At 41.4% G+C, this 15,678-nt stretch overlaps 1 protein-coding gene across 3 annotated transcripts in view; it reads left to right on the top strand.

The window, feature by feature from the left end:
• Window positions 1-15,678, top strand: part of PCCA (propionyl-CoA carboxylase subunit alpha) — a 438,112-nt gene that overhangs the window by 328,502 nt on the left and 93,932 nt on the right. For all 3 annotated transcript variants that reach the window (XM_050765975.1, XM_050765974.1, XM_050765976.1), the window contains one exon: window positions 7,367-7,465. In XM_050765975.1, coding sequence (XP_050621932.1) covers window positions 7,367-7,465 — 99 coding nt within the window. The remainder of the gene's footprint in view (window positions 1-7,366; window positions 7,466-15,678) is intronic.

Raw genomic sequence — 15,678 nt, forward strand, 5'->3', positions numbered from 1 at the left:
AAATAGACAGTGTGGCTCATGCCTGTAATCCCAGCACTTGGGGAGGCCGAGGTGGGCGGAGGTCAGGAGTTCAAGAGCAGCCTGGCCAACATGGTGAAACCCTGTCTCTACTAAAAATACAAAATATTAGCCAGGCATGGTGGTGTACACCTGTAGTCCCAGCTACTCAGGAGGCTACGGTGAGAGAGTCATTGGAACCTAGGCAGTGGAGTTTGTAGTGAGCCAAGACTGTGCTGTTGTACTCCAGCCTGGGTGAGAGAGTGAGACTCCACCACCACCACCACCACCAACAAAAAAAAAAAAAAAAAAAAAGGACAGCAGTCAATGGCGCTCAGCAGGTGAACCCATTCATGTTTCCCACTCCTGTCCCTGTTCTTCAAGAACCAGCCTCCCCTTCTCCTCTCTGCTCCATCCACACTGGTTTCAAACCAGCTCAGCTCTTTCTCACCTCAGGGGTTTCTTGTTTTTGTTTTTTTAAATACGATATTCCTTCTAGAATATTCCCACACACCCATCACTAGCACGCCTAACTAATTCCTACTCACCCTTCCAGTCTTTGCTCAAGATCACCTCCTCAGAGAGGTCCTTCTTTCTGCTGACAAGCAAAGAATAATGAGAATTCAGAAGAAGCTGTAGAAATTGGCTGGGCGTGGTGGCTCATGCCTGTAATCCCAACACTTTGGGAGACTGAGGCGGGCGGATCACTTGAGGTCAGAAGTTCGAGACCAGCCTGGCCAACATGGTGAAACCCCATCTCTAGTACAAATACAAAAATTAGCCAGGTGTGGTGGTGGGCGCCTGTAATCCCAGCTACTCGGGAAGCTGAGGTAGGAGAATTGCGTGAACCTGGGAGGCAGAGGCTGCAGTGAGCCAAGATTGTACCTCTGTACTCTAGCCTGGGCAACAGAGCGAGACTTTGCCTCAAAAAGAAAAAAAAAAAAAAAAAAAAGAAGTTGCTGAATATTTGTGACTTTTCACAATACAGTTTTAGTAACCAGATTATAGGAGGTTATGGGGAAAGGTGTACGGTAAGAAAATAGCTACAGAGAACTTGTTCTAGAATCTGTCAGAGAAAGGAAGAGACACGGAGCTGCGGAGTTCTGCATGTGTTTGAAAGCAGAGGCGAGGCTCCAGTGTAGACTGAAAGCTGGAGAACAGGGAATTTAAAAGGATTAACTAAGAAGCAGAGAGGGCATGAGATATGAGTAAAGGAAAGAGCATGGCTGATGAGGCAAGCAAATAAGAGGACTTGGGCTTATGGCTTCGATTTTGGTAAAGAGAAGAAGTCGTCTGCTGAGAGTGCGGGGCAGGCTTCTAATTAATGTAAGTTTGGTGCACTTGAGTCCTTGGTCGATTTAAGGGCAAGTTATAAAATCTTTGTTTACGTTAGCGTTGCTGCTAAACACCTCTGGCGTTGTGTCTTTGGATAGTTTTTGAAATACAGAGTTTTTTGCATAATTTGAAATATTCCAGTGTTTTCACAGTGCTAAGACATTTTGATAATATTGTCTCTGCCTTGAAAGGAGCAGATTTTACTTGTGCCTCAGGATATTATGTCATTTATCGCTTCACTTTTGGTCTATTTTTCTTTTTATCCCCACACTGAATTCGATTTGTTAGCTTTTATTGTCACTTAAAGGAAAAATCTTAAAAAGTTCTAACCTCAAACAGAGGTGTGTGAGCAAAATACTCACTTTATAACATTAGAAATAGCCTTGTTAGAAATTAAATGTCTGTGGCCGGATGTGGTGGCTCATGCCTGTAATCTCAGCACTTTGGGAGGCCAAGGTGGGAGGATTGCTTGAGCCCAGAAATTCGGGACCAGCCCTGGCAACATAGTGAGAACCTGTCTCTCCAAAATAAACAAATAAATGAATAAATCTGGAGGTGGTAGCTTGTACCTGTAGTCCCAGCTACACTGGAGGCTGAGGTGGGAGGATCACTTGAGCCTGGGAGGGCAAGGCTCAGTGAGCCATGATCATGCCACTGCACTCCAGCCTGGGTGACAGAGTGAGGCCCTGTCTCAAAAAAAACTAACAAAGGGCCGGGTGCGGTGGCTCACGCCTGTAATCCTAGCACTTTGGGAGGCTGAGGCAGGTGGATCACCTGAGGTCAGGAGTTCGAGACCAGCCTGGCCAACATGGAGAAACCCCGTCTCTACTAAAAATACAAAAATTACCCAGTCTTGGTGGCATGTACCTGTAATCCCAGCCACTCTGGAGGCTGAAGCAGGAGGATCACTTGAACCTGGGAGACAGAGGTTGCAGTGAGCCAAGAATACGCCTTTGCACTCCAGCCTGGGCAACAAGAGCAAAACTCCATCTCAAAGAAAAAAAAAACACACACACACACACAAAGAAATTAACCATCTAAATACATCTGAAATAAAAGGGCTTTGTAAACACAGAATTATAGATGTAGCAGAGATATTTGACCTTGTTAGTTCAGGTCCCTCTTTTTCAGATGAGGAAGAGAGATTATCTGAAACACATTGTAAAATTTGGTGTTGTAGTTGAAGTCTGTAAATCTACAACCAGAGAAATAGAAATTAGTATCCACCTGTTAACTAAAATGCAGTTTTGAAAAAACAGCTACTATTTATTGTGTGCCTACTAGTGAGAGGTCTGAAGTGGCTGTTGATTGCATATTATAATGACAGAAAATGAGCACATTTCGCTTGAAAAAAAATTTTAGAGCGGACGTAGTGACTCGTGCCTGTAATCCCAGTATTTTAGAAGGCCGTGGCGGGCCAATCATCTGAGGTCAGGAGTTTGCAACTAGCCTGGCCAACATAGTGAAGCACCATCTCTACTAAAAATGCAAAAATTAGCCGGGCCTGGTGGCAGGCGCCTATAATTCCCACTACTCAGGAGGCTGAGACATGAGAATCACTTGAACCCAGGAGGTGGATGGAGGTTGCAATGAGCTAAGATCGCACCACTGCACTCCAGCCTGGTCCACAGAGTGAAACTCTGTCTCAAAAAAAAATTAAAGTACCGTATGTATATACGGTAAAAAGTCCAAATGGATTTGTGGTGAAAAACAAGCCTTCCTTTCATCCCTGTTCCTTAGCTACTCTGTTCCTCTTAAACATTTGTCCAGAGATACTCTTTGCATTTAAAAACACACATGTATAGTTATTTTTTTTAAAAAAAGATAGCACACTGTATACACTATTCTGTATTTTCTTGAAAATGGTTTCAAATCAATACGTATAGAGATGACTTTTTTTAAAGAAGGGGCACTACGTTTTTACATTCTACAGAATATATATTTATTTGTTATACTTTAAGGATACCTTTGCTGGGTGTAAAATTGGGGGACATTTCCTTTTTTTAGTACTTAGACCATATTGCTGTGTGGTCTTCTGTATCTGTGTTGCTTTTGAGAAATTAGGCTGACCTGAGTTTTTTTCCTTTCGTATACATGATTTCTTATTTATTTATTTATTTATTTTTTTGAGATGGAGTCTCGCTCTATTGTGCAGGCGGAAGTGCAGTGGCGTGATCTCAGCTCACTGCAACCTCTGTCTCCCAGGTTCAATCAATTCTTCTGCCTCAGCCTCCCGAGTAGCTGGGACTACAGGTGTGTACCACCACACCCGGCTAATTTTTGTATTTTTAGTTGAGACGGGGTTTCACCACGTTGGTCAGACTGGTCTCAAACTCCTGACCTCATGATCTGCCCCTCCTTGGCCTCCCAAAGTGCTGTGATTACAGGCATGAGCCACTGCGCCTGGCCCATGAGTTTTTTATTTCTAACTTAATACCTCCACACTTTCTTTTCAGTCTTTTTCTTTTCCTTTTCCTTTTTCTCTTCTCTTCTCTTTTCTTCCTTTTTTCTTTTTTTTTTTTTTTGGACAGCATTTTGCTCTGTCATCCAGCCTGGAGTGCAGTGGCAAAATCATGGTTCAGTGTAGCTTGGAAGGCTTGGGCTCAAGCAATCTCCCCCTGCCTCAGACTCCTGAGTAGCTGGGACTACAGGCACTGGCCATCATGCCTGGCTAATTAAAAACATTTTTTTTTGTAGACTGGGTCTCACTTTATTGCCCAGGCTGGTTTCAAACTCCAGGCTTCAAGCAGTGCTCCTGCCTGGGCCTTCCAAAGTGCTGGGCTTACAAGCGTGAGCCACCATGCCTGGTTCTTTCTTTAGCCTTAAAGTTGTATAAACATAATCAATCCACAAATTCCAGGTTTTATTTATTTTGACAGGTTTTATCCTATTATATATCTTTGAATGTACATTTGTTCTTTTTGCTTTGTGAGCCTCTTTGGAGAGTTACATATTCTTTCTACCCCGCTTCCTCCTCTATATCTGTTGTCTTCTCAGTAAATTGGTTTTATATTGTTAGTCTTATCTGTTTCATTTTATATGATTTCTCCCATCCTTATCTTTCTTTTTAGTCACGTTTATTCTATTTTTGGTTGCTTCTTAATGTGGCTTTTATCTCAATAATGTTATTTTTCTCTCCATTTTTTTCTGAGTTCTATCAGCTTGACTTTCATTTCCTTCTGTTGTTGTATAATCTTGTCTTTGAACCTTTGTTTTTCTTCTTTGAGCTCTTTTTTTTTTTTTTTTAAGAGGGGTCACATTTCCTATGGTTGCCTTTGAGACTTTGGAGAACTATTTATCTGAACTCTTCCTGTGTTTCTTTGAGTAGTTCTTGTGTTATATGCTGCTAATTTACCTCTTTCTGAGTTTTTTTTTTTTTTTTTTTTTTTTTTTCCAAATTGTATGCAGACATCCAGTATTGGTTGTTTTCTGAGTGTTGTTTATGTTGGAATAGGGCGGGAGGATGGGTGCAGCAGGCTACAGCCTTTTTTTTTTTTTTTTTTTTTGACTTATTACTTAGTCATTTCTCACCAAATCTGTTATTTAGTTTGAAAGGGTAGGCTGGTTCTTCATGTCAGAGTCTATCACGAAATGCTACCTCCACTCTACATCTGCCCCTTCAATCACCCTTGACTGAAGAGTTGCGTGTGCACAGTGGATCTGGCATAGTAACAAGGATTCTTTGGTTCAGCCAGCCCACCTTTCTCTGGTATTAACCCGTGGTTCAAAGAGACATTCTCTACTTCTCCTATGGCCTATACTTCCATCTGGATTCCCCGCTTGGATGCAAGCCTCAGTAGAATCACTGTACCTCTTATTCAGAATTATGTATCTGTGTATCGCTGGAAGCCTGAGAAGGCCTGTGATGGCTTTCCGCACATTCCCTTTCGCCACTTAGTACTGGCACATAGGTTTCAGCTTATGATTTGGAGTCATGATGGCTTCCTTGTTTCAGTTGTGTAGTGAAGTTGCAAATTTCTACTCATGAGTCATTATGTAGATGACAAAATGTACTGTATTTTCTATCACCTATCGTCTTCGTCAGAGGCCCTCTACCTTTAGTAGTGGATGGTGGGAAGAAAAATATGGGAGTAAACAGGATCTTGGCCTCTGTTGGTTTAAACAGTCTCTTTGGGGTAATGTGTTTCAGTTTTCTTCCATCCCCAGCTTCCACTGAGGTGAGGTCTGGGAGCAGTGAGGGGGGCCTTTGGGAATGATGGTCAGATCTGCCTCGCGGTGCTGGCGTGGGGAGAACGTAGACTCACACGCAGTCCCCCTAAGGCTTTGCTACGAGGGCCTGGGTTGGTAACCACTGAGTAATGACTCTCTCTGTTTAGGCTCTGAAAGCCTTGAGGAGGCTTCTGCTGTCCTTAGATCTACTACGGTCGGCCCTCTGTATCCATGGGCTCCGCGTCTGTGGCTCCGACCAACTGCAGATATTTGGGGTAGGGGGGCGGGGAGGGAAAGATTTGGATCTGTACTGAATAGTACAGCCTTTTTTCTCCCCGCCTTTATTCCCTAAACAATAGAGTATAACAACGATTTAGATAGCATTTACATTGTATTAGGTATTATAATTCAAAGATATTATAGGTAATCTAGAGATGATTCAAAGTATATGGAAGAATGTGCATGGGTTAGATGCAAATACTACCCCATTTTCTATCAGGGACTTGAACATCCCCGGATTTTGGTATCTGCAGGGCGGGGCGGGAGTAGTGCTCCTGGAACCCGTCTCCCATGGATTCCAAGGATCAACTGTATTTGCCTGCAGTCGTGGTGTTCCGCATACTGTATGGTCTTCATCCTGACCCAGGTCTTCACTGGTCAGAGCTTCTGGATTCCTATCATGATGTACTTGGGTTATTTGCCCAGCCCCTCCCTCCAGCCATGCTGTGCTGTTGCTGCCACGCCATATTCAGAATGCCACGAAACTGAGCCCTGGGCTTCACTGCAAGCCTGCAGCCTCCCTTACACTGTGTCCCAGAAGCAGACCTCTCACCTGGATATTTTTAGGGCACCTGATACATGTCAGAATGTTTTCAGCAATCTTTGTCCACTGCCACTCCCGACCTGTCCCCAAGGGTCCAGCAGAAGGGGAAATAGCAGAAAGGAGAAGGGATACTAATCTGATTTTAATGAGTATCTTTTAAGAGAAATAAGTGATAGTGGGGGAATTGTTAGGGATCATATATCATGGTTCTGCTGCAGGTTTATTTGGAAACTTGAGCAAGCTTAAGTATCCCCTTGTTAGGTTGTCTACCATATAATAATGTCATCTGTAAGCCTCTCATATTAAAGAGTTAGGGAATAAGCATCAGTGAGTGAAAGAAAGAAAACGATGGTACTTTCATTTTAAATTAGCTATGATTTTTAAATTTCCATTACTTTTATATTTATTTGGAAATTATTTTTTTTTCTTTTACGAGTATCCCTGTTTTGAAAGATTATGGGTCTTTTTTTGCATATTCATGAAAGATGACTGGATGAAGTCAGTCATTTATGATTGACAGAAATATGACAGAACTTTGCAAAGTTTGAATGGACTTTTGATATTCAACACCAAAGAATTTTGTCTAATTAAAGCTTCTGTTTAATTAAGATAACAATGCATAGTCCTTCATTAAAATTAACAGAGAAAAAGTTCTTCCTTGGTCCTTGGAGAGGATATTATATGCAAGCCCTGTTGTGTGGGTTGCAAGATGTCACTGGAATTTATATGCATTACTTGTCTAATTGCAGTAAATGTAGCATGTCCAGATAGGTTTCGAGTTAGAAGGCTGTTTGTTACTTGCGGAAATCACTTGAAGCCTCAGTACCCAGAGGCAGCTGTTCACAGGTCCTTCACCTCTCCCCAGAGATGACTGGGAAGACGCTGTTGTTGGACCCTGTCTTTCATGGCTGGAGCAGTAAACATGACAGGTTGTTTGGGAGCCATCTGTTTAAAATGGCTGCTGCTTTGTATGCAGCAATGAACTTGAGATCAGTTTTCTGTCTTTCTTCATGGTAATGGTCTTATTTGGTGTCACAACAGGTGGAAGTTGATGGGTCGAAACTAAATGTGACCAGCACGTGGAACCTGGCTTTGCCCTTATTGTCCGTCAGCGTTGATGGCACTCAGAGGACTGTCCAGGTGAGTGTTGTAAGGATTTCCTTAGAAGGCCTCCTCAAGTCCAGAATCCTTGTCAGCACCTGTGTGGCTAATACTTACAGCTACAGGAGGGAAAAGCTGTATTTTATTCACCTTATGCTTTTTATAGTCGAAAACTTTTTCTTTTCTTATCTTAGAGGATCTTAAGTGTTAACCTGAGCAATTAATGTTTTCTTTTTTCAGACAGTCCAAAAAGCTTCATGTATTGTACTTTGTTGTAAACAAGGAATTCTGCATGCTTTTCTAAAAATACTCGATTAGCTGTTTTTTTCCCCCCTCTGTGGGTTTTTAGTTGTGAAATACAACTTACTTTGTTACCTTTCTTTTCTGTGCAGTTGAAATTACGTAGTGTTAGGCTAGCAAAACATGTGTTATCCAGGTTGACTTTCCACGGCTCACTGATGTCCTTTAAAAATTTAGTAATCTTAACTTATTAATCTTTCTTTTCACCTCAATATAAAATGTCCTGCCTTGAGGAGATGCCTTGGAACCCAGAGTCGACAGAATGTTTTTTGTAACCTGTGACTTCCATTTTAAAGTAGAAAAGTTATGAAAAGAGATTCTGCCAAAATCCTTCACCTTGCCTCCTGTTTGAGGTTTAGTGTTTTAGAAAAACAAAGAAACAAAAAATCATGGAACATGTGGCTATCACAGGCTAATAAAAATCTAGTCCCACCCATAGCATTAAATGCTCATTCTTTGTTCTTTTTTATGAAAATGATCTTAACTTGATTTTATACAGGAAACTGGTTTTAAAAACCTTGAGAAATCAGGATAATCACAGATAAGACTACTTACTCCATACCTGATTCTTATCTACCTCTATGAGAGACTGGGGCAGAGGATTTCAGAATCCACAAAAAATATATGATGACTCAACTGATTTCTAAGTCAGTTTCAATTGATATATATTATCTATATGGTTCCAAGTAACCTTGAACTCTTGGTAATGAGCCCTATATTTTAACTTTGGTTTTGTGACTTGTCCCCATATATTTTATTTTTTAAATTTTCTAACTCCTGTCTTTTCTATTTTATAACTTATATTATATAACTTTATATAATATTATATCAGAATAAATTATGAGGTGAACCCTTGAAAAAAATGTCACTACATAATTTCACGTTACTGAGATCCATGTATTATTGTGTCTTTAAAAACTGTGATGCCTGGGTGCGTTGGCTCACGCCTGTAATCCCAGCACTTTGGGAGGCCAAGGCAGGCGGATCACCTGAGGTCAAGAGTTCCAGACTAGCCTGGCCAACATGGTGAAACCCCGTCTCCACTAAAAATATAAAAATTAGCCAGATGTGGTGGCAGGCATCTGTATTCCCAGCTCCTCAGGAGGCTAGGGCAGGAGAATTGCTTGAACCTGGGAGGTGGAGGTTACGATGAGCCAGGATTACGCCATTGCACTGCAGCCTGGGCAACAGAACAAGACTCTGTCTTAAAAATAAAACAAAAACAAATAAACAACAACAACAAAACTGGTTTTGTTATACTGGTTTATGTTCGATAGACTCTATAGTGCATTGAATGTGTTATGGCTCAGGTATTTGTCAGAGGGACATAGTGTTAACTCTCAGTAGTCAGAAGAAAGAGGTGCAAACTCCTGTTATGCAGATTTTTTTCTATTGTGATACTTTCATCATCCTTTTCAGTGACTGTGCAGATAGTTGCCTTGGTGGCACTTTTACATGTAGAATTTATAGCTAGATTAATGTGGATATATATGTAGAATAATCAAAAATATTTTCCCTAGTGTAGGGATCATGTTCAGTAAATCCCTTTTTAATCTTGTACGTACTTTGCTACAAAAAGAATTAATGTGTCTGAAATAAGTGACCCCTTAAAGGCAGATACCTTGACTCTTAGGAAGAGGTCATTGCATCAAGTTAAGTACTCTCTAATTGGAAGGAAATAAACTCAGAGAGGTAAATGGTGTACTAGGAAAAAAAAGTCATTTACCTAAAAAAAAAAAAAAAAAAGGTAAGGAGAGTTTTTCCTTATGAAAGGGGGTAGATTTTATTTACTTTCTGTAGGCATTAGCATTGTGTTGACTCTTTCCAAAAATGTAATGTGGCCTCTGTGAAAATAATAACAATTGTAGTAACAATAAATAACACAGTGCTTACTGTGTATCAGGTGTAGTTTTAAACATAGTACAGATATGAACTTCTTTGATCCTCACAATTGTATGAAGTAGGTGCTATTTATAATTTTATAAATGAGACAACTGAGGCTCAGAGAAAGTAAGTGACTTACTGAAGGTCAACAGCTAATAAGAGGTAAAGCCATGATTTTTTTTTTTTTTTTTTTTTAAACGAGACAGGATCTCGCTCTGTCACCCAGGCTGGAGTGCAGTGGCACAATCTGGGCTCACTGCAGCTTTGACCTCCCAGGCGACGGCCCCCCAACCCCCCACCTCAGCCTAGAGCCGTGATTTAAATCTGAGCAGTCTTGCTGTAGTAGGATCCTTGCTATCAAGCATTGCAAGATGCTGAGGCCAGCTGTGTAACTTCCTGGGCATCACAAAGCTAGGAAGAAGCAGAGCAGAAATTTTATCCGTGGCAGTCATGTGTGCTTCCCCCAACTATGCTATAGTACTTTGCGATTTTTCCTATCAAATTGTTCTTCAAATTATAATTACCTGTCATTCATGCTTTAAACCATAGATGCTTAATCTTTAATGTGCTTTAGAATCAACTAGAAGCCTTGTGGAAACTCAAGTTGTTGGACCCACCCATAGCTTACTCTGATTTAGTAGGTCTGGGCTAGGTCTGCATTTCTGGCAAGCCCGCAGGTAATGCTAATGCTCCTGGTCTGGACCACAGTTGGACGCCTTCTGCTTTCAGAAAATGAGCTGAGGGGTGGTGTGCCCCAGCAAGGTGGGTAGGAGCCAAGTCACACGAGCCTTATTAAGGACATAGGACAGGCTCTACTTTATCCCTAGGTCAGTAGGGACCCGTGGAAGAGCTTTCAGTAAGGAAGTGATGATCGAACAGAATTGTAGTTTACGACGTGCTTTTGGTTTTTGGCTGCTTTGTGGAGAGTGGCTTGAAGAAGGGTGAGGTGAAGATTGGAGGCAAAGAGAGAGGTCAGCAGATGTTAAGGATTCGGAGGTGAGAAGTCTTAGCCCCTGCGGCGATGAGGGCACTGTGTGCAGAAGGGACCTGCAAGCGCGACAGGGGAAAGAACTGGTGGCTTTACAGTCGTCTGGTGATTTCTCTTCTGGCCACCGTTAGCATGGGCAAATCTCCACATTCTATTCCTGACTCCCCCTTTCCTCTCTCTGCTTGCTTCCTGGGCTGCATTGCTCCAAGAGTTCCAGCCTAACACCTCCAAGCAGATAGCTATGAAATGCAATTATGAGTGTTTGTGTATCTCTTTGCAATTGTTTATGGTAAATTCTGAGAAATAAGGAATGAATATTACAAAGGTATTTTTCAAGTGATTTTACAGTAATCACTTGAAATTGATTACTGTAGTAATTGATTATTATAGTAATTGTAGCTATTTTAAAGTAATAACTACAGTTCTTTTTTCTCTGGATTTTTGAGGATACATATAAACTTTATATTCTTAAATATTATTATTAAATATTACTATTTATCATTAACTTATATCATTAAATTTTATTAAACCTCATTTGATATAAAATATTTATTACTATTATTATTATTATTTTATTTATTTTTTTCAGGCAGAGTTTCACTCTTTTTGCCCAGACTGGAGTGCAATGGCGAGATCTCAGCTCACTGCAACCTCCGCCTCCTGGGTTCAAGTGATTCTCCTGCCTCAGCCTCCTGAGTAGCTGGGATTACAGGCATGTGCCACCATGCCCGGCTAATTTTGTGTTTTTAGTAGAGACGGGGTTTCTCCATGTTGGTCAGGCTGGTCTTGAACTCCTGACTTCAAGTGATCCGCCTGCCTCAGCCTCCCAAAGTGCTGGGATTACAGGCGTGAGTCACCACGCCCAGCTTATTATTTTGTTTTATTTTTTTGAGACAGAGCTCCCTCTGTTGCCCAGGCTGGAGTCCAGTGGTGTGATCTTGGCTCACTGCAACCTCTGCCTCCCGAGTTCAAACGATTCTCTTGCCTCAGCCTCTGGAATAGCTGGGATTATAGGCATGTGCTACCACGCCTGGCTAATTTTTGTATTTTTAGTAGAGATGGGGTTTCGCCATGTTGGCCAGACTGGTCTCAAACTCCTGACCTCAGGTGATCCACCTGCCTCAACCTCCCAAATTGCTGGGATTACAGGTATGAGCCATCGTGCCAGGCCAAAAATATGTTATATCTATACAAAAGCTAAAGAATAACCCAATGAAAACCTGTTTACCCACTATCTAGATTTAAAAAAAAGAAAACAGGCTGGGCACGGTGGCTCTTGCCTGTAATCCCAGCCTTTGGGAGGCCGAAGCAGGCAGATCACCTGAGGTTCGGACGAGACCAGCCTGACCAAGGTGGAGAAACCCCGTCTCTACTAAAAATACAAAATTAGCCAGGCATGGTGGCGCATGCCTTTAATCCCAGCTACTCAGGAGGCTGAGACAAGATAATCCCTTGAACCTAGGTTGTGGTGAGCCGAGATTGTGCCATTGCACTGCAGCCTGGGCAACAGGAGCGAAACTCCATCTCAAAAAAAAAAAAAAAAAAAAAAAAAAAAAAAAAACCATACACAAAAAAAACCCCCCAAAAATTATCAGTGCTGTTTGTATCACTCTTCCTTGATTAAATCCTCCTTTCCAGTGTCCCTGAAGAATACCATTGTGAGTTTTAAATTGATTGCTGCCTTGCTCTTCTCTAGGGATATTTACGAATACATGAACACTGTGAGCAGTATCTTGTTGAACTGCTCTTGTTTTTGAACTTTGTAATTGCCCCTGTCCTCTCTGTATTTTTCCGGAAGTTGCCTTCTCCCCGCCAGCATGATGTTTGTGAGCCTGGCCCATGTTGCTGCCTATAGCTGCAGTTTATTTACTTCCATCCATCATATTAATATACCACAAATTATTTATTCTCCTCTAAATAGACATTTGTGTTATTTTCCTTATTTTGTTGTCACAGTGATGCTTATATGAACATTCTACTTCCTGTTTCCTCTGTCAAGAGGAGGTTCTCCAGGTCATGTGCCGGTAGAACAGCCACGCTGTGGGGCTTGTGTTTTCTCCTTCCTGCACAGCAAGGCCAGATGGGTTTCCCTGTGTGGCTGAACCAGCTTCCGTGCCCACGAGTACTGAAGATGATAGTCATAACGGGAACAATGAGCTAACCTTATTCTGTACTTACTATGCCCAGCACTGACTATTCTAAACACTTTGTATGTATGAATTTGTCTAATGCCCCCAGAAACCCAATAAAGTATGTACTAGTGTTATCCCTCATTTTGTATTTGGGAAAACAGAGGCTTGTAGAGGCTAAGTTGCTTTCCCATCTGGTAGTAAATGGAAGTGCCAGAATTTGAACCAAGGAATCTGTGCCCTTAACATTTTTTTTCACATCCCGGTGAACCTTTGGCATTCCCAAACTACTTAGGTTTTTCCCGACTAGTGGGTTTAGATGGCATCTCATTATGGTTTTAATGTATACTTCCCTGATTAGTGTGACAATGAACATTGAAAATACACATTTATTGGCAGTCTTGTTTTCTCTTCTGCAAAATACCTGCTCATGACTTTTGCCCACTTTTTTAATTGGGTTGTCTTTTTCTTATTGACTCATAAAAGTTCTTCCTGTGTTATGGCTCCTAATCCTTTGTCATATGTGTTGTTAAAGTAGCTTGTGTTGTTTTTTTTTTTTTTTTTTGAGACGGAGTCTCACGCTGTTGCCCAGGCTGGAGTGCAGTGGCGCGTTCTCGGCTCACTGCAAGCTCCGCCTCCCGGGTTCCCGCCATTCTCCTGCCTCAGCCTCCTGAGTAGCTGGGACTACAGGCGCCCGCCACCGCGCCCGGCTAATTTTTTGTATTTTTAGTAGAGACGGGGTTTCACTGTGGTCTCGATCTCCTGACCTTGTGATCCGCCCGCCTCGGCCTCCCAAAGTGCTGGGATTACAGGCTTGAGCCACCGCGCCCGGCCAGTAGCTTGTGTTTTTATTGTTTTAAGTTACCCAAGTGAAGTTTTAAGACGAGATTTAATGTCAGAATTTGCAGTATTTTCCTTTATGGTTTGTGTGTTTTGCGTTTGTGTAGATAATCCTCTTCTACTCCTAAGCTCACAAAGATACCTATATTTTCATTTAAACCTTTTTAAATTGTGCTTTTCAAAGTTAACGCCTTAATCCTCATGGGATTGACTTTTGTACATAGTGTGAGTCATTTTACTTTTAAAATACAGATACCAGGCTGGGTGTGGTGGCTTAAGCCTGTAATCCCAGCACTTTGGGAGGCTGAGGCGGATGGATCCCCTGAGGTCAGGAGTTTGATACCAGACCAGCCTGGCCAACATGGTGAAACTCTGTCTCTACTGAAAATACAAAATATTAACTGGGGGTGGTGGTGCACGCCTGCAGTCCCCACTGCTCAAGAGGCTCGGCCCCTGTGCTCCAGCCTGGGCGACAGAGCAAGACTCCATCTCAAAAACTAATAAATAAATAATAAAATACAGGTAACTAGTTATGCCAGCACAAATTAATGACAGCCCTGCTTCTCTTCCCTTACTACCTTGCCACCACCTCACCTTTCCAACTCCAAAATTCTTTAAAAGCTTACTGTTTCTGTGATTCTCAATTAATTGTAAATAAAAAGATGATTTTTCACTTAATATGATCCTCAGTATATTTGCTTCTGTGAGCTCTCTTTCATTTTTTGTTAATCCTTTGGAAACCCTTAACCACTTAAAATAGTAAGGGGTGTGTGTGTGTGTGTGGGTTGCAAGCCAAGGGCATCAGATGATATTTGAGATACACCTTAGAAAAACGTGTTTGTGAATCCAGAGGCAAATTGGGAAGCATTCATTTAGGGAAGTAATGAGAGCTAAACATGGAAAATAGGTTGGAGGAGCCAGATAGTGAATGAGAGCCTAAAGAATCTATGCTTTTCAGACAGCAGTGGAGATATTAAAATTTTTTGCAGAGTAAAGTAACGTCCATCAAAATGTCGTTGTAGAATATTGATGTGTCCTCATAATAGAGGAGGGGTTAAGGGATTGAAGGGTGAAGTGGAGATGGAATTCATTTAGAAGACAATCCTATTACTGCCTTCATCCTCCACTAGTGTTCAAGCCGTGTAGAGAAAAAGAGGGTTGAGTTTGAGAGAGGCTGATGATGAAAACTTGACCCAATTCATTAAGTACTCTTTGCAGACACATGATGGGTACTATAAGGATCACAAAATTCTATCTGCAACGTACACCTGGGCTCCTGCCTTGACCATTTGTCTTCTTGTGTTTTCAATATGAGTTGTTTTTCTTCTTTCCTCCAGCCTTGACTGTCATTCTTAGGTGGTTATCCCCTCGAGGCAAGTTTTTGAAAGTGAATCCTATATTATTTACAAACCAAGCTACCAACCATCTACTGATCTATAAAAACAGGTTAAAAAACCCAGAAATTCAGTTCTGTGCTCATCTGAGATTAAATCCTCTGGTCTTTTGTTAGGGTTTTCTTTCTCTAACACTATTTTGTACCCTTAACAGGTTTTTTTTTAAAATTGTGGTAAAATATTGGTAGCATAAAATTTTCCATTTTAATAATTTTAGGCATATCAGTGGCATTAGGTACATTCACATTGTCATGCAATTATCACCAGTATCTGTCTCTAGAACTTTTTCATCTTCCCAGACTGAACCTCTGTTCTCATGAAACACTGAACTCTCCATCCTCCTCCCTCAGCCCTTGGCAACCGCCATTCTACTTTCTGTTTCTATGAATTTGACTACTGTGGGTATGGGTACTGCCTGTAAATGAAATCATATAGTATTTGTCTTTTGTGCTGGCCTATTTCACTTAGCATACTGTCTTCAAGGTTCATCCAGGTTATAGCATGTGACAGGATGTCTTTCCTTTTTATAGCTGAATAATATTCCATTGTGTGAATATACTACATGTTTATCCATTCGTCTGTCAATGGACATTTGGGTTGTTTCTAGCTTTTGGCTGCTGTGAATTATGCTTCCATGAGCATGGGTGTACAAATATCTGTTTGAGTACCCTATTCTTTTGGGTATATACCCAGAGTGGAATTGCTGGATCACGTGGT

Source organism: Macaca thibetana, chromosome 17 (genome assembly GCF_024542745.1).
Source record: "Macaca thibetana thibetana isolate TM-01 chromosome 17, ASM2454274v1, whole genome shotgun sequence".
Lineage (NCBI taxonomy): Eukaryota > Metazoa > Chordata > Mammalia > Primates > Cercopithecidae > Macaca > Macaca thibetana.